Below are 19,193 nucleotides of genomic sequence, written 5' to 3' on the forward strand. Positions count from 1 at the left end.
TGTCATTAAAGTGAAAGTCAGGCTCACCCTGCCCCAACATTGTAAAGGTGGGAAGAATGTTGTCCTCCAACAAAACATCCCTGGAAATTAGCTTACTCGAGCGTGACTGTAACGAGCTTGGAGAAATACAGACGCATTCATAGTGGGCGGTATTTTGACTAAAAGGCGTTATAGTAATGTTCATAGACTATTGGAAAAACACACACAAAAAAAATAAATAATGGCCAAAGTTCCCTGTAATTTTCCACGGGTCTGAGCGTTCACACAAAGTCAGTGAGCAACGCTTGAAACAACATTGAGCAACAGCAATCCCAAGTGTGGCAACTAAATCATTATCATACATGTCCAAAATTTGGCATCAAGTTACATTTTGCTGAGTTTCCGGCAATGCAAAAAATGTTTTACTTTTGAATGAATTGACTCAGGTACTATTGCAAAGGTTGTACGGCCTACAAACGTCGTTTGTTTTTACAACAATTATTTCACAAGATTTCCATTTATTTTTTTTCCTGGTATCTTTTGTCGCATCATACTAAAATTTTGGGGGGCTTATTTAGTTGGTTGCAAGATAGAGAACTGTACTTAATCACATTTTTAGTAGAAGTACAATGTTGGCAACAAGATTCACTTGATATAATTGGAAATTATTTGAATGAAACACAAAATCTTTCATCTTCTTCCCTGTTTTTTCTACTTTTTTAAAAAAATCCTTTAAAAAAATCTCATTGTGTTTATTTTTTTCTAGCTGTTACTTTTTTATTTTTGTTCTCTGTTTTTTTTCCTTTGTTTCTTTATTTTCTTTTTTTTTCTGGCTTTTTTCTAAATGTTTCCTTCCTTTTTTTCTCTTCCTTTTGTTTCTTTTTTTTCTCAGCTTTTCACTACTTTTTCATTTTGGTATTTTTTTTCTTTTTTGTCCTATCTACCCCCCTTCTTTTAAGTCATTTCGTGCACAATTTTACATAATAAAGAAGCAAAAACAACCTGAAGAGCCGTTTGGGACCCGAAAGAGCCGGTTCTTTTTAGTGAGCTGAGCCGAAGAAGCCGGTTCTCGAAAAACTCTACTGACTTCACTCAACTTTGTTCTACTTTGTTCTAATTTGCTTCTTAATTAGCAATTTCGAGCCCTGATTTTTGTGAGCTGGCTAGATTTTCTCGTGCGCGGGAAAGCTCCGGGTAGTGCGCAATTGCGCACACACACAACTTAGAGGAAACATTGCGCTGGCTAGATTTTCTTGTGCGCTGAGAATGTGCGGGCAGTGCGCGATTGCGCACGCGCGCAGTTTAGCGGGAACACTGTAATGACTCTTAAGTAGCATTTTTAATATGTTAGTGGTACGTCCTATGTATTTATTCCAGTTCGTGCTTTTCTTTTTATGTGTATTGTTGTTATTTTTGACCACTAGGAGGCACGTAATAATAGGCACCGTCCGTTTAAAACTGAGTTGTCAAACAAGTAATTTAAATACTTGCTTTTAAATTCCATAGGTGTACACATTAGAGGTTGCATGCGATGATAAGTGACTAATTAAAATACAGTTTGTGCCATGTTCCACTGTCCTAATGGAACTCATTTTTAATGACAGAGTAGTAAATGACTGTATGTGGCATACTTCAGGTGAAAGTAATGGACAAATGAGTCACGGTTGCCATGGCGCCCAATTTGCCCCGCCCGTGTGGCACAAGCTGCGGCTCGTTGACTGATTGGCTTTCCGTCTATTTAAGCTCAGTGCTCTCACTCTTCCTTTGTCAGTCCGTCAACGAACCTCTGCCCCGCAAGTTTTGGGTTTTGACTCATTCCTGTTTTCTGTTGGTATTTCCTGTCCAGTATTGTTCCCATTTAGTTTGTCCTGTTTAATTTCGATATCCTGTTTTGATATCAATCCTGTCCATCAGGTTGTTTAATAACGGTTTCCAATTTCATTCCTGTCTAGTTTGTCCTGTTTATTTCCAATATCCTGTTTTGATATCAATCTTGTCTGTCCCGTCCTGTCCAGTATCGACCGCATCTGTCCGATATCTGCTCGGGCAATTGGTGTAGATTTCGTCGGCCTATGGCTTCCTATCATTCCACGCCAGACTGCTGCCTAACGTGCATGACCCCCCATTCCCCATGAAATAAAAGGCTTGTGTGAGAAACGTCACGCATTTGGACCCTGATCCCGTTCCGGTTCATGACAGAATGCACACTCGTGTATAAGGAAGCCAAAGGCTGACGAGATCGATACCAATCGCCTGAGCAGATATCGGACAGATGGGGTTGATACCGGACAGGACGGGAAAGGCAGGATTGATATCAAAACAGGATATTGAAATCAAACAGGACACGCTAGACGGGAACGAAACTGGAGATCGATATTAAACAGGACAAAATAGACAGGAACGGAACTGGAAAAAATCCCTCAATACCGATTTTAAACAGGACAAAAATAAACGGGAACAATACTGGACAGGAAATAACAACAGGAAACAAGACCGAGTCAAAACCCACTTCTTGCGGGCAGAGGTTCGTTGACGGACTGACTAAGGGTGAGTGAGAGCACTGAGCTTAATGAGAAGGGAAGCCAATCTGTCAACCAGCCGCAGCTGGCGCCACGGCGACCGTGACAAATATATGATCTTCGTTTAGTGCTCCTGGATGAATTGGGAAATTTCATTTGAAGGTTCTTGAATTTGGCTATGGAAAAGCTGTACGATATTGATTGTTTTATCTATGTCTTCTTATGAAGTCTTTGCTCATTGTAATTTTCTAGGGGCACACGGTAGGCCGGCACTTCCAATATATTATGGACCGACTAGGCTCACTCATCTATCATGTGGAGGTTTGATTTGATTCAGGGAGCTGCTGCTTGCCAACTTCAGCCCGCCAGGGAGACATTAAAATTCAAGGGAGTTGCCCGCGGAGGAAACTTTTAAAGGACTGATGAAAGATGGCGAATTTGCCTGTTGAATTACAAAACCAGGATCCATTTAGTATGTTTCCATAAATGTCTGCAAAATATTATCAGACTTGATTTGATGTTACGGTGAATGTGTATTCTTCCACTGGATGAAAATGCTATTAATCCTGACAAATCCCAGTCTTTTTAGCTGTTCACATCAGGAGAAGTAATTATTGGGAGATGTTTGTTTACTTACAATCAGGGTTGGGTAGGGTTACTTTAACTTGATTACTTTCAATTACTTTTGGATTACTCCAATACCAAATATGCTGATAAAAGACAAAAGAAACTAAATATGGATACTATTGGGGAGTAACGGAATACATGGAATGGCAAAAATGATGTTGGCAAGCTGTTTGGATTTATTATCATTCCGTTTCTGTCGCATTTTGTTAGTTTTGCCGGAGATCAAAGAGATCAAAGCCAGGAGAGAAAGCTTACCACGTGTTGTGAGTCAAAATTGTATTCATATTTAGTTTATTTTGTCTTTTATTAGTATATTTGGTATTGGAGTAATCCAAAAGTAATTGAAAGTAATCCAGTTAAAGTAACCCTGCCCAACCCTGGTCGCATTTATGTTAGTTTTGCCGGAGATCAAAGAGATCAAAGCCAGGAGAGAAAGCTTACCACGTGTTGTGAGTCAAAATTGTATTCATATTTAGTTAATTTTGTCTTTTATTAGCATATTTGGTATTGGAGTAATCCAAAAGTAATTGAAAGTAATCCAGTTAAAGTAACCCTACCCAACCCTGGTCGCATTTGATGTTAGTTTTGCCGGAGATCAAAGAGATCAAAGCCAGGAGAGAAAGCTTACCACGTGTTGTGAGTCAAAATTGTATTCATATTTAGTTTATTTTGTCTTTTATTAGCATATTTGGTATTGGAGTAATCCAAAAGTATTTGAAAGTAATCAAGTTAGAGTAACCCTACCCAACCCTGGTTTCGGTGAATCTGTATTCTTCCACTGGATGAAAATGCTATTCATGCCGACTGGTGGGGTAGTGTTTCCCTCTAATACCATTATTTTTAGCTATTCACATCAGGAGAAGTAATTATTCGGAGATGTTTGTTTACTTAGAATAACACATCCATCTCTGATTGAGGAACAGAAGAAAAATTGGGTTGGGTAGTGCTTTTGTTGGGTGTAAATGCCTGAAGCGAGGGAATAGAATCTCATTGTGGAACGGCAACAAAACATGCAATTCATTTATGTCCGAAGTCATTTAACAGACATTCGGTGTAACTGCAGTATTTCCAAAATAAACGTGACATCAAATTGAATTCGGGACTAGAGTAAACTGTCCTCTGATCAGTTTCTTTAGTCTGTGTGAATGCATCCAGTGTCAGGAGCAGGACAGAAAAGAGGAGGCAGAACCCACTTGCGTACAGGGTTGGATAGGGTTACTTTAAATGGATTACTTTCAATTACTTTTGGATTACTCCAATACCAAAAATGCTAATAAAAGACAAAATAAACTAAATATGAAAAAAGTAAGGTTTTTATTAATATACCACAGCCATAACCCCCTAGTGGGAGGTGGCTAGAGTTATTTCTGGCTCTTTTGGGAGATTGATTCAGAGGAGGGGATTCCCAGCCCCCTCGCTCAACCCAACTAATGTGTTGGGAGTCATTAGGTGACCAAACCCTCCAATTCCAACCCCTAAAGCTGAACGCCAAGCAGGGAGGCAACGGGTACCAATGTTTAAGTTTTAGACATGACTCGGCCGAGGCTCGAACCACAACCTCCCAGTCTCGGGGCGGGCGCCATACCCCCAAGGCCACCGAGCTGGTTAAAAAAAGTAAGGTTACGTTCAGAAAAAAGTGTGTTGAATCATGTAATTAAATTGGTCATATCCGATTTCTGCACTTCTTCATTATAAATACAAACAGTTTTTTCTCTCTCCCACACGATCAACAGTCTTTTTTCATCCAGTCTCTCTCGTTCTTTTCCCCCATCCTCAGGGTCAAGGTTCATTTTGCTTCAGGGTAGTCAATTGGATGCTTCAGACTGGCTGAACCCGGCACAAATCTTGCTGTACTATCAGCAGAATGCCAGCGGGCCATGGGTGAATGAATTGTGTGGACGACGCCTCCTGGACCCCTGCGAGCACCAGTGTGATCAAGAAACAGGTGAGCTTTGGAACACTTCAGGTAGCATTTTTCAGGGGTCACCAAACTACGGGCCGCGGGTTGTATAAGGGCGGTCAACAGATTGGATCCAACCCACGAGATGATGCCATACATGTCAACCTGTATGTTTTTGCCGTACAAAGTACGTTTATTATGCATTTTAAGACATGTACCACGTACGATAAAATCTGTACGGAAAAACGCAAATTTGTCAATGATGGGTACCATCCGGTATACACCGACTACCATGAAACGGCAAATTAATCAAGACAAACCAGTTCACCGCGGTAGCCTCTATCTCGGTATCGTTTTCGTTCGTTGCAAACGAAGCCAGCGGTTTGATGCTACTGTGCGCATGCGTCTGCCGTCCCGGATTTCATGTGGTAATTATGTAGTGAAAGGAAGTCCGTCTCTTTTTAGAGAACCGGCTTTTTTGGCGCAACAGAAATGAAATTAAATGACCTGCATTTATATAGCGCTTTTCAATGACTTCCCAAAGCGCTTTACAGTGTGCTTCACATTTCCCAATAGCGGCCTTGTATTGTAGCCATGTAAGACGCTAACCTGCTTATTGGGGGTATTAGGGGTTCAGTGTCTTACCCAAGGACACTTCGACATGTAACACGGACATCCTATCGAAAGCAACTAACAGACTTGTACATATCGAAGCCAAGGGAAGAGTATACTTGGTCGACATGGTTGTATAATTTTTTTTCTAATTAATTATATTTGCATGTCGTTTTTTTGCATGTAGCGAAAAACGCCCCCTCTATCAGGAACCGTAACATGATCAGGACCCAAATGCATGACGTTTCTCACACAAGCTTTTATTTTACGGGAAATGGAGAGTCATGTACGTTAGGCAACGGTCTGGCGTGGAAAGACAGGAAGCCAGAGACCGACGAGATCGACACCGAATGCCCGAGCAGATATCGGACAGATGGGGTCGATACCGGACAGGACGAGACAGACAGGATTGATAATAAACCTTGAACAACTCAACTGATGGCGAGCGATGGCGGTGTCGGGAACGGAAAAACGGGTCAGTAGCAGGAACGGGAGAGCAAAAATGTGGTCGTAAGCCAGGAAAGGAGAGTAGACATGGTCAGGATCAGACACGGGTCGAAGCTGGGACAGACAGGAGCAAAAAACAGGTTGGAGTCAGGGTCGAAAAAAGGCTCACCTAGTATAAACTGAGGTTCACAGACGGACTGACAACAGGGGACAGATAGGAGTGGGTTTGAACAGGGACAGAGAGCCAATCAGAGTCCGAGGCAACTGGCGCCAAAGGAGTTTTAGAGTCATGATGGTCCTGGATCTGCACACAGAAAAACTTTCAATGACATTCTTGTATGAATATACTCACAAACCCTGTTTTAAAACCAAAGACCTAATTCAATTTTACCTTTCATGAGTGTCGTGCAATTAGAAGAAGAGATTGCCAGATTTAAAATGATCTGCATTTCTATAGCACTTTTCAAGTCAATGACTTCCCAAAGCGCTTTACAATGTGCTCCACATTTCCCAATAGCGGCCTTGCAGCCATGTAAGGCGCTAACCTGCTTATTGGGGGTATCAGGGGTTCAGTGTCTTACCCAAGGACACTTCGACATGTAACACGGACGAGCCGGGATTCGAACTGGGATCCCCTTGATCCCAAGACGAGCTCTCTACCTCCTGAGCTACTGCCGCCCCAAATCAAATCAAAATTGAGTGAAAACACTTTGAAAACATCCGACAAAAAAGGGGACACAAATGTGTTTCCTGAACTACGCTGTTCCTTAGTCAAATTGTTTTGTTTTTATTACAAAAGGAATTTGGCTTATGAATTCATCAGTGAATGAGTCACGACTTGAAATTGTTTTTTGCTTAATTCCTCAAGTCACACAGTATAATCTAAAGCTGACAATTGGTAGCTTCTACAATATCGGAATGCATTTGCTATAATATATATTATCAGGTATTTGTACTTGCGGGCAAGGAAAAACTCAAAACCTCAGCGTGAGGAAAAGAGAAACCTTGAGAAGGGGCCTCACAAGTGGTAATCCCCCTTCCAGGATGACCAGGGTGGAATAGATTTAGCTTTGATTTACAGTACACCAACAATAGTAAACATCAATAAGAGAACACTAGGTAACAAGTTGAAATTTGTCCGGAAAGTGTATGACAGCCTGTAAACTAGTCCAACAGGATATCGAAATAAAACAGGAAAAACAAGACTGGAATGGGAACTAGAGAGAACAATAAACAGGACAAAAATAGACGGGAACAATACCGGACAGGGAAACGCCAACAGGAAACAGGACCGAGTCAAAACCCACGTCTTGCGGGGCAGAGGTTCGTTGACGGACTGGCAAAGGAAAAATGATAGCAGAGCTTAAATAGACCGAAAGCCAATCTGTCAATGAGCAGCAGCTGGCGCCACACGGGCAGGGGCAATTGGGCGCCATGGCAACTGTGACAACATGTGGAATGCACAACAAAAGTAACACTGGTACTATGACTAAATATGGTGTGATAAAAATAAACCTACTACATTTTCATATGTTATCTGGCCCAGTGGTTAAGATTTTACGCTTTTATCGCCACAACCTGGGTACCATTACTATTCCACCAGCTACAATATTTGAGCTGAGAAATGGGAAAACAGACTACTATACCACCGTTTAATAAAAAAAAATGTAGGGAATGGGACACGGGTCAGTAGCCGGGACAGGAGAGCAAAAACGTGGTCGGGGTCGTAAGCCAGGAAAGGAGTGTAGCAAATGTTGTATCTTCAAGGATTGGAAAGTGCTTGAATTTTTGGCGAAGTGCTTGAAATGACGCAGACCTATGTTCCCTCTAATTTTTCATGTATCTGGGCAAACGCATAAGCTCCCTGAGCATAATCTAAAGCTGACAATTGGTAGCTTCTACAATATTGGAATGCATTTGCTATAATATATATTATCTGGTATTTGTACTTCTATGGACTTAGCATTATATGCCAGATACTTATGAGATAATTAATGTGTTTTTGTCTGTGCCAAAGCAAATACAGTGAGGTTTTTGCTTGTTGAGGAACACTCAGATTTAAAAATGCATTCATCTAATTGTATTCAACATTTGATTGACAGAGTGGGAACGCAGTATATAAACTGTACAGGGTTCGTAAGAGTGCTTGAAACCCTTGAAAATGATAGAATTTTAATGTTTTATTTTCAAGGATTGAAGAATGTTTGAATTTTGGGTAAAGTGCTTATACTAGTCTGCTCAAAATGACGGAGAGACTGACTTCACTCTGCAATTACATTTCTCTTTTTCTTGTGATTAACGGCAGCTGGTATTAGTTTGTATGGCGCTGTCCTATGACGTGCCCTGCTACACCCAAACAGGGCACTGTGAAATAGGTATTATTATATAGGTATTGCAGGGATTACGTACCAATTATGTACATTGTTTAAATGTGATTAAATGTAATGTAAAGAACTTACTGTTACTGAAAATGTAAGCTTTTTATTACGCTCATTTTTACCCAACACAAAGTATTTGCGTTGGACCCAGACGCGTAATGTTTTCAAACAAGTTTTATTTTCGGGAATGAGACAGTCATGCGCGTGAACTGGAACGGCAGGGATGCGGTGATTGCTAGGCGGAAGAAGTGAGACAGAGAAGTCAGAGGCAGACGAGATCAAGGCCGGACAGAACAGATGGGATCGATACAGGATACCGAAGACTGGAGCAAGATACCGGACAGGACGAGACAGGCGGGACAGATATCGGATACTGGAGACTGGAGCAAGATACCAGGCAGGAGGAAACAGACGAGATCGATATCAGATACTGGAGACTGGAGCAAGATACCGGACAGGACGAGACAGGCAGGTTCGATATCGGATACTGGAGACTGGAGCAAGATACCGGACAGGAGGAGGCAGGTAGGATCGATGCTGGATTCTGGAGACGGGAGCAAGATACCGGACATGACGAGACAGACGCGGTCGATACCAGACACTGGAGCAAGATACCGTACAGGACAAGAAAGGCGGGATCGATATTGGATACTGGAGACAGGATCAAGATAACGTACAGGAGGAGACAGACAAGATCAATATCGGATACTGGATGCACGAGCAGGATACCGGACTGAGTCAAAACAAGTACAGAGGTTTGTTGACGGACTGAGGAGCAGGGAGCACACGGGATTGGAGCATGGTCGGAAGGCGGGAACGAGTTGAGGAGCCGGGACGGGCGATCGGAGCGTGGTTGATGGACAGAAATGAGTTGAGTAGCCAGGACGAGCGATCCGCGCGTGGTCGATGGGCAGAAACGAGTCGAGTAGCTGGGACGGGAAATCAGAGCGTTGTCGGGGGGCAAACTCAGCTCGAGTAGCCGGGACAGGAGATCGGAGCGTGGTCGAAGGAAGAAAAAAGTCAGGGAGCCGGAGACGATCGGGAAGCCCGGGCAGAAGAGCAGGATACAGTTAAGGACAGGACAGACGAGAGCCAGAGTCAGATAGTGCTTGCCTTGCATTTGTGGAAGTTCGCTGACGAACTGACAAAGAGTGACTGGAAGCGTTGAATTTAAAAAGGAGGGGAACCAATCAGGCAACGAGCAGCAGCTAGCGCGAAATGAGCGGGCGCAGGTGAGGGCAAAGGGTAATCGTGACACACATATAATATGAGGCTGACAATCCGTAGCTTCCACAATACTTTGGTACCTCTACTTACAAATGTCTCTAGATACAAAATTTTCAGCTTAAAGTACCGTATTTTCCGCACTATAAGGCGCACCTAAAAGTCTTATTTTTTTTTCAAAAGCTGACCATGCGCCTTATAATACAGTGTGCCTTATTTATGGATCAATATTAAATCGCAAAGTCTTCCAACTAACTTGCAGCCACCGACTAGATTTTCCCCCGAATGCCAAGTAGTTCGCGGTGTATGCTGGGATTTATATACTGGCGTTTCATTGGCTAACCAATGTGTCAATCATCATTTGAATTGATCACTATTGGCTAAAGTTATTCGGAGGTCAAGGGGCGGATCCTTTTTAATCATTTACAGGCTGGCATAGGCTTAAGCTGTATAACAAAGCCTGCAATTGGCCGAAAAAGATGTGTCAATCATCAGTTGAATCGGTCACTATTGGCTAAAGTTATTCAGAGGTCAAGGGGCGGATCCTTTTTATCATTTACAGGCTGGCATTGGCTGAAGCGGCAAAACAAAGCCTGCAATTGGCCGAAAAAGATGAATATAGCACATGGTTGACGGCATACAGAAAGCATTTTTTTACTATTCTGTATTTGTAAATATTTTATTCTCCTGGATTTACTACACTCATGGATATAAGAGGACCACGGCTGCACATTATTATTGAACACAACGACTTCGGTGAGCTACTCCGGCTATATATTTTCCCAGTATCTTGTTTCAGACTGAACTCGATGTTTCTGTGATAAGCGGTGCAGATAATGGATGGAATGGAGTGTCTATTTTGAAATTAAACTCAATTCCAAGTGTTTATTGTCATATGCACAGTAAAGTTGCGAGCGAAAATAGAAACTAAGGAATGGTTGGCATTTCTTGAATCCCAAGACTTTAACCTTCCGAATGATGGAACGATGCATTTAAGTGACATCGTACGGACACCGCATCCGCACGTGTTCTCGACAAGTATTTGCGTCTTTGCAAGCTTTTGGAATGTTAAGGGGGTAATCAGTTTGACTGAACTATCTGACTGTTTTGTCGACGTTCCCATTGTAGCGCCTTATAATCCGGTGCGTCTTATGTATGTCAAATATAGGACCAAAAACTATTTTTTCGGGGTGCGCCCTATAACCCGGTGCGCCTTATAGTGCGGAAAATACGGTACCTGAGTTCTACCTGGCAACTGGTGCATCTGCATACATCCTGGCATGCTCTTCATGTCTCCTGTTAAAGTTAAAATTTAAATCAAGAATTGAATGATTTCCCTCATTCTTTGTTTTGTTTTTTTACATGATATGCCTTTCGTTGTATGTTAATTGTGCTGTAATCTAATTTTAACATGGATTTGTTTCATGTTTTTATGCTCTTTTGTGATTTATATGACAATATATATATATACTTTTGCGGGGCTTGGAACGGATTAGCGCATTTACATTTGAAAGGTGTCTCTGCTTACAAATATTTCAGGTTACAAATATATTCCCAAACCAAAATTAAATTGGTAAGTAGAGGTACCACTGTGCCTTTTTAATTGTAGATATTATCCATTATTTGCTCTCCAACAGTATTATCAGATAATGTATCTTCATTTTTATCTTTCAACATCCTCTACGGCATATTCTCAGGACCGAGCTGTGTCCCTGGAAATTCAAACTTTTAATCACATCCGAAAAATCTCTTTCTGATAAAGTCTCGATTGAGCAAACACGTTATTAATTGAATCCGAAAATAATAAATAATAATTAAACCGAGGACCGTTTTTCCATCAAATGTAGTATATTTAAGATTGCAGGATGTTATACATGGCCACACATCATTTGTGAAAGTCATGTGAAGCTGCTGTACGGCATGTTTTATTCAGGCGAGCAACCGTATTCAAGGTATAAATAATGAGAACAGCGCAGTGATAAAACAGAATTGTAAAATATTGTGTTGTCTAATGAGCTCGCTGTCCCTCTACGCGAGTGATTACATTTTGATCTTGACTTCCACCAAATCAACTGTCTTCCCTTTTAAACAGAATAGCATATCTATCACTTATCTATTATACATCAGTTAGGTACTTCAGGTTTTTGCAAACTATTTAGGAGAAAATGCTAATTCATTCTGCCTGTAAGACTGATGGATGGATGGATGGATGGATGGATGGATGGACGGATGGATGGATGGATGGATGGATGGATGGATGGATGGATAGATAGATAGATACCATAGATACCATAGATACCATAGATATCATAGATAGATACCATAGATACCATAGATACCATAGATACCATAGATACCATAGATAGATACCATAGATACCATTGATAGATAGATAGATAGATAGATAGATAGATAGATAGATAGATAGATACCATAGATAGATAGATAGATATCATAGATAGATAGATAGATAGATAGATAGATACCATAGATAGATAGATACCATAGATAGATAGATAGATAAATACCATAGAGAGATAGATAGATGCTGCAAATGGCTGGCAACCAGTTCAGGGTGTCCCCTGCCCACTGCCCGAAGATGGCTGGGATGGGCTCCAGCCCCCCCGCGACCCTAATGAGGATAAGCGGTACGGCTAATGAGATGAGATGAGATGAGATGAGATAGATAGATGGATGGGTAGATAGATGGATGGGTAGATAGATGGATGGGTAGATAGATGGATGGATAGATAGATGGATGGGTAGATAGATAGATGGATGGGTAGATAGATAGATGGATGGGTAGATAGATAGATAGATAGATAGATAGATAGATAGATAGATAGATAGATAGATAGATAGATAGATAGATAGATAGATAGATAGATAGATAGATAGATAGATAGATAGATAGATAGATAGATAGATAGATAGATAGATAGATAGATAGATAGATAGATAGATAGATAGATACTTTATTCATCCCCGTAAGGCAATTCACACTTCCAGCAGTATCCTTGTGTTGACTATTAACAGGATGGCCTCAGGGTGCTGTATTGTAGTTTAGCAACAGCGGAGTGGATGACGTCACTAGGCCAAAAGTTCAAAGTCCCTGCAGCAGATGGAAATCTTTGTGCCCAGGGTTACACCACCTCGTGTTTACGTAGATAGCGTGTCCACCTCCTCTCAGCTTCCCGCAGGCTTTCGTGTGTCTGTCTAACAGCGCTGAAGCTATTTCAAGAACTGCTGTTGATTATTATTCGTAGCGATCTTCGATCAATAGGAATTCTGGGTGGTGAATGTATTTTTAATTTGTTGAACAATGCCTTCTCCAAAAATGTGTGCAACAGAATAAAATAATAGGGATCAACTGATATGTTTTTCAGGACAGATTGTCACGGTTGCCATGACGCCCAATTGGACCCGCCTGTGTGGGGCAAGCTGCAGCTCGTTGACAGATTGGCTTCCTTTCTATTTAAGCTCAGTGCTGTCACTCTCCCTTTGTCAGTCCGTCAACGAACCTCTCCCCCGCAAGACGTGGGTTTTGACTCTGTCCGGTTTCCTGTTGGAATTTTCTGTCTGGTATTGTTCCCGTCTATTTTGTCCTGTTTGATTTCGATATCCTGTTTTGATATAAATCCTGCCTGTCACATTCTGTCCGGTATCTACCCCATCTGTCCGATATCTGCTCGGGCAATTGGTATCGATCTCGTCGATCTCTGGCTTCCTGTCATTCCACGCCAGACTGCTGCCTAACGTGCAGGACTCCCCATTTCCCGTAAAACAAAAGGCTTTTGTGAGAAACGTCACACATTTGGGTTCTCTTCCTGTTCAGGTTTGGGAAACCAACACTAAACAACGAGACAAACAGGTTGATACCAAAAGGATATCGAAATTAAATAGGACAAACTTGACGGGAACGAAACTGGAGACTGATATTAAACAGGTCAAAATAAACGGGAACAATAACGGACAGGAAATACCAACAGGAAACAGGACTGAGTCAAAACCCGCATCTTGTGGGGCAGAGGTTCCTTGACGGACTGACAAAGGAAGAGCCAATCTGTCAACGAGCCGCAGCTGGCCCCACACGGTAGGGGCCAATTGGGCGCCATGGCGACCGTGACATAATGTACAACAAAAACAATCTGAAGAGCCATTTGTGACCAGAAAGAACCGGCTCTTTTTAGGGAGTCGAGCCAAGAAAAACGACCTCATAAAAAGTAAAAATTCTCATCTCTTCAAATAAACTCCAGTTAAATATGTCACTGCGGCGTTATGTATTTTCTTGGAAAATTTCAAATGATTTGACATACTACTTATCAGAGAAAGTAACTTTTTCTGTTACTTCAAAAATAACTAGGTACTTTTACTATAGGGTAATTCTGTTACTAACTTAAATATTTTTTGTAAGATGTAGTAAGTAACGATAACTAATTATTTTGTATAAAGTAATATGCCCAAAACTGCATACTAGGTTGTAACTTTTTTGTTCTTTTAGTAGAATAAGAATTTTTTTTTTCCTTTTTTGAAGTGAAATGTTAAACAACTGAATCAAGCAAAATAGGTTATTAGACATGTTTAGGGCCATCCCAGCCTAAAAAGCCCAATCTCTAGTCACTACTAGTTGCAGTAAATCGGTCATTTGGCGCACGCTTTGCTGTGACAGCACTGACTCTACCCTCCAGGTACAATCGGTGAAAATAAATTTCCCTAAGGCAGGGGTGTCAAACTCATTTTAACTCGGGGGCCACACGATAGAACAAAAATTCTGTTGGGGGCCGGACTAGTAGATTAAAGAGGAGGGGTGAGAAAAGAAAGAAAGAGAGAGAATGAGAAAGAGAAAAAGAAAAAGATAGAGAAAGAGAGGAAGAAAGAAGAGAAAGAAAGAAAGAAAGAAGGGAAAGAAAGAAAGAAGAGAAAGAAAAAGGAGAAAGAAAGAAGATAAAGAAGATAAAGAAAAGAAAAAAAGAGAAAGAAAAGAAAGAAGAGAAAGAAAGAAGCGAAAGAAGAGAAGGAAAAGAAAAAACAAAGAGAAAGAAAGAAGAGAAAGAAAGTAGAGAAAGAAAGAAGAGAGAGAAGAGAAAGAGAGAAAGAAAGAAGAGAAAGAAAGAGAAAGAAGAGAAAGAAGAGAAAGAAAAGAAGAGAAAGAAAGAAAAAAAAGAATGAAAGAAGAGAAAGAAAGAAAAGAAAGAAAGAAGAGAAAGAAAAAGGAGAAAGAAATAAGATAAAGAAGATAAACAAAAGAAAAAAGAGAAAGAAAAGAAAGAAGAGAAAGAAAGAAAGAAAGAAGAGAAAGAAAGAGAAAGAAGAGAAAGAAAAGAAGAGAAAGAAAGAAGAGAAATAAAGAAAAGAAAGAAAAGAAAGAAAAGAAAGAAAAGAAAGAAAAGAAAGAAGAGAAAGAAAAGAAAGAAGAGAAAGGAAGAGAGAGAGAAATAAATACAAGTACAGTGCCTTTGTGAGAGGCACCTGGCTTTGTCAACATCATGTTGACATATTTCAACCTGCAGCTTGTTTTTCTCTTGCGCTTCTCTGAGTCTTGTCTCGCGGGCCGGATTCAATCCCTTAGCGGGCCTGATCTGGCCCGCGGGCCGCCTCTTTGACACCTGTGCCCTAAGGGGTCCAAATAAATTGAATAAAAAATAAAAGATAGTTCCTTGTACTACTTAGTAAGCAGATAAATAGCACATGGCCATATATCTGCTGCTACCGAAACTACTGACTACTGATATGGATAATTGTTACTGTTACTAAGCTAATCAATTGTCACGGTTGCCATGGCGCCCAATTAGCCCCGCCCGTGTGGCGCCAGATGCGGCTCGTTGACAGATTGGCTTCCCTTCCTGTCTAGTTTGTCCTGTTTAATTTCGATCTCTAGCGTGTGACTCCAGTCTCCAGTGCCTGATATCAATTCTGTCTGTCCCGTCCTGTCCGGTATCCACCCCATCTGTTCAATACTTGCTCGTGCAATTGGTATCGATTTTGTCAGCCTCTGGCTTCCTATCATTCCACACCAGACTGCTGGCTTACGTCTTCCGCCCAACAATCGCTGAATCACTGGTGTTTGTGTCAATGACTGCCCCATTTCCCTTAAAATAAAGCTTGTGTGAGAAACGTCACGCATCTGGGTCCGCCTCTTGTTTCGGTTCTTGACATCAATAGAACACAATGGTTGACAAATTCTGCAATAGTAAACATACATGCATGTTTTTGGAATGTGGGAGGAAACCTGGAGTGCCAGGAGGAAACCCACGCAAGCACGGGGAGAACATGCAAACTCCAGACAGGAAGTTTGATCTCATGACCTCAGAACTGTGCCGCATACGCGCTAACTACTGCGCCGCCGTGCTACCTATAAAGTACATATTATTTGTTTTTATTTATTTTTATTTTTGGGGTTGGGAATTAAAACATCTGACCTTTTAAGGTTAGACTTTTATTTGTTGCTCATCCAAAAAAGAATCAAGAGTTTAAAAAACAAATTTTTCAATAAATTACTATTTTTTAGGGTTAGGGTTATTTCTAATTTCAAGCACTCAAGGTTTGGTTATGGGAGGCACGGCAGCTGAGTAGTTAGTGCGTCTGTGGTACAGTTCGGATGTCATTGGTTCAAATCCAGCTATTAGCCTTCCTGTGTGGAGTTTGCATGTTCTCCCTGTGCTTGCGTGGGTTTCCTCCGGGCACTCCGGTTTCCTCCCACATTCCAAAAACATGCAGGTCAGGTTAATTGGCCGGTCCAAAAAGTCCCTAGGTGTCTGTCCCTGTGTGCCCTGCGACTATCTGGAAAGCAGTTCAGGGTGTCCCCCACTGCCCAAAGATAGCTTGGATGGGCTCCAGCACCCCCGTGACCCTACTGAGGATAACCGGTGCAGATAATGGATGGATAATGGAAGGTTGAGATATAAGCCCTGAGTCCCCATATTAATTAAAACATCATATGAACTCCACTCTGGTGTAACGCCAAACAAGGTCACCTTCCATGTTTTATTTCTTCCTCCCTTGATATCAACGCATCACAAAGCAGCCAGTGATTAATTTTGGAGAACGCCAATTGCACAAAGCATCAAAGGAGATAAATGGCTGGTCACATTCATATTTGCTTGTAATCCAACGGTTTTTGCTCTTTGTATTCTCATTTACTGTAAATTCCTGACTATAGAGCGCACCTGATTATAAGCCGCAGCCACCACATTTTAAGAGGAACACTGATTTTGTAAGTTCTCCCCGTGCTTGCGTGGGTTTCCTCCGGGCACTCCGGTTTCCTCCCACGTTCCAAAAACATGCATTTCAGGTGAATTGGTCGGTCCAAATTGTCCATAGGTGTGAATGAGCGAATGAGTTGTCTGTCCGTGTGTGCCCTGCGATTGGCTGGCAACCAGTTCAGGGTGTCCCCTGCCCACTGCCCGGAGATGGCTGGGATGGGCTCCAGCCCCCCGCGACCCTAATGAGGATAAGCGGTACGGCTAATGAGATGAGATGAGATGAGACTGATTTTGTACTTACACTAGCCGCACCTGTATATAAGCCGCATGCGCCCACATTAAAATAATGTAACACAAACACAAAATTAACCCAAACCCGGCTTTAAGTCCCGCGATTGAAACTGGATGGGGGGAGGGATTTTTTAAGGGTTATTGATCTTCTTTATTCATTATCCATTATCTGTTATCGGTCAGTTCATAATACGCTTCGGGGATGAACAAAGTATCTATCTATCTATCTATCTATCTATCTACAAAGCCTAGGAGCCGGGACTCTTACTCTCAGCCAAAAGGCCAAGCTAAGGTCCTAGTCAAAAACTATAGAAATGATCCCTAAGAGTATACCACCTTCATGATCATGTTATCTCCCCTGCCATATAAGTATGATTGAAACTGGGGGTTTGGGGTTTTTAAGGGATATTGATCTATCTTCGTTATTCATTATCCATTAACCGTTATCGGTCAGTTCATAATACGCTACAAAGCCTAGGAGCCGGGACACTTACTCTCAGCCAAAAGGCTAAGCTAAGGTCCTAGCCCTAAAGCCTTGCTGCGATCATTGCGAATGCACCGTTCCCGGAGGTACTGCAATACCGGGCCGATGCGTGGAGTGGACAGAGCAAGCTCTTATTCCATCTCCGGATTGCAAAAATCAAAGATCATGGCTACTACACTTGATCTTCATAGACAATACACAATCTTATGAATGCATAATCATTCCCAGAGGTACTGCAATACCGGGCCAATCCCCGTTATTAAAGTAAACAGTCCAAAGATCACAGCCAATATGAACGGAAAATTATACCGGTACTTAAGGTTTGATGCAGACCTGCAGAGTCAGGGTCCCGTTGAAAGTAATCCAAAAAAAAGTGTATATTTCGAAAGGTAAGGGTGGGAAAAATATATATCCACTATTGTCCGCCGTGTCCACAAACACTCACCTTTACCGGTCCCCACTTCCCGTCACCCTGCGTTTGTTACGCCCCTTCTTTTTAATTGGCCTGTTAAAAACATATCAGAATAAGTGTCCAAAATAAATACAAATAAATACATGACAGAAATATACAGTTGCAAATACATATTATACATGGTTACACATATTTACAAAGAAAGACTGTACACCGAGAGAGTTTTCAAAGCTTTAATAATAATAATAATAATATAACTTTCATCCGGGCAGTTAATGGTAACAACAGTAAACAGGTCTGTTAAAAAAACATACCGTACTTGTAAAAATCACGGTAAACCGTCCTCATCTTCCTCCTTAGAACTGAAGCCGTCAAAGTCGTCTTCCTGTCGGAAAGAAACTTTCTCATATAGACGTCGTCCCATGCTCTCATCCACTCCTGATTCTGTGCCCTCCTCTCCGTCACGCAGCAGACCGGCTTTTCCAAACCCGTTGGTGATGGTGGATTTTTTTTATGCTGCCCCACGCTGTCAGGATCCACTGGCAGACTTGCGAAAAAGTTGCCTTTCGCATGCGGCCAGTTTTAGTGAAGTTGCAGTCTTCCTCGGCGCATATATTCCACCGGTCTAAATCTTACCTTTTGTACTCGAGCGCCGCTGGCGGCCGTTAGAAAAATGACATAAATTGGCCGCATCACTGAATAAGCCGCAGGGTTGAAAGTTTGGTGAAAAAGTAGCGGCTTATAGTGCGGAATTTACGGTAACTTGTTCACTTTCTAGGCAGCACGGCGGCGCAGTGGTTAGCGCATGTGCGGCACAGTTCATGTCTTGGGAGCCTCCTGCGTGGGTTCAAATACAGCTCCAGACTTCCTGTGCGGAGTTTGTATGTTCTCCCCGTGCTTGCGTGGGTTTCCTCCGGGCACTCTGGTTTCCTCCCACATTCCAAAAACATGGAAATTGGCCGGTCCAAATTGTCCCTAGGTGTGAATGAGCGAGCGAGTTGTCTGTCCCTGTGTGCCCTGCAATTGGCTGGCAACCAGTTCAGGGTGTCCCCTGCCCACTGCCCGATGACTGCTGGGATGGGCTCCAGCACCCCCGTGACCCTACTGAGGATAAGCGG

The 19,193-nt window shown here is 42.0% G+C and overlaps 1 protein-coding gene and 1 pseudogene across 5 annotated transcripts in view; one reads left to right on the forward strand and one right to left on the reverse strand.

The window, feature by feature from the left end:
- Positions 1–19,193, forward strand: part of astn1 (astrotactin 1) — a 542,394-nt gene that overhangs the window by 160,181 nt on the left and 363,020 nt on the right. For all 5 annotated transcript variants that reach the window (XM_088349931.1, XM_088349940.1, XM_088349956.1 and 2 more), the window contains exon 8: positions 4,903–5,070. In XM_088349931.1, the coding sequence (XP_088206057.1) occupies positions 4,903–5,070 (168 nt within the window). The remainder of the gene's footprint in view (positions 1–4,902; positions 5,071–19,193) is intronic.
- LOC148376696 (U2 spliceosomal RNA) lies at positions 17,728–17,861 on the reverse strand (annotated as a pseudogene).

The sequence above is a fragment of the Urocampus carinirostris genome, chromosome 1, assembly GCF_059441175.1.
Source record: "Urocampus carinirostris isolate Australia breed hairy pipefish chromosome 1, RoL_Ucar_1.0, whole genome shotgun sequence".
NCBI lineage: Eukaryota > Metazoa > Chordata > Actinopteri > Syngnathiformes > Syngnathidae > Urocampus > Urocampus carinirostris.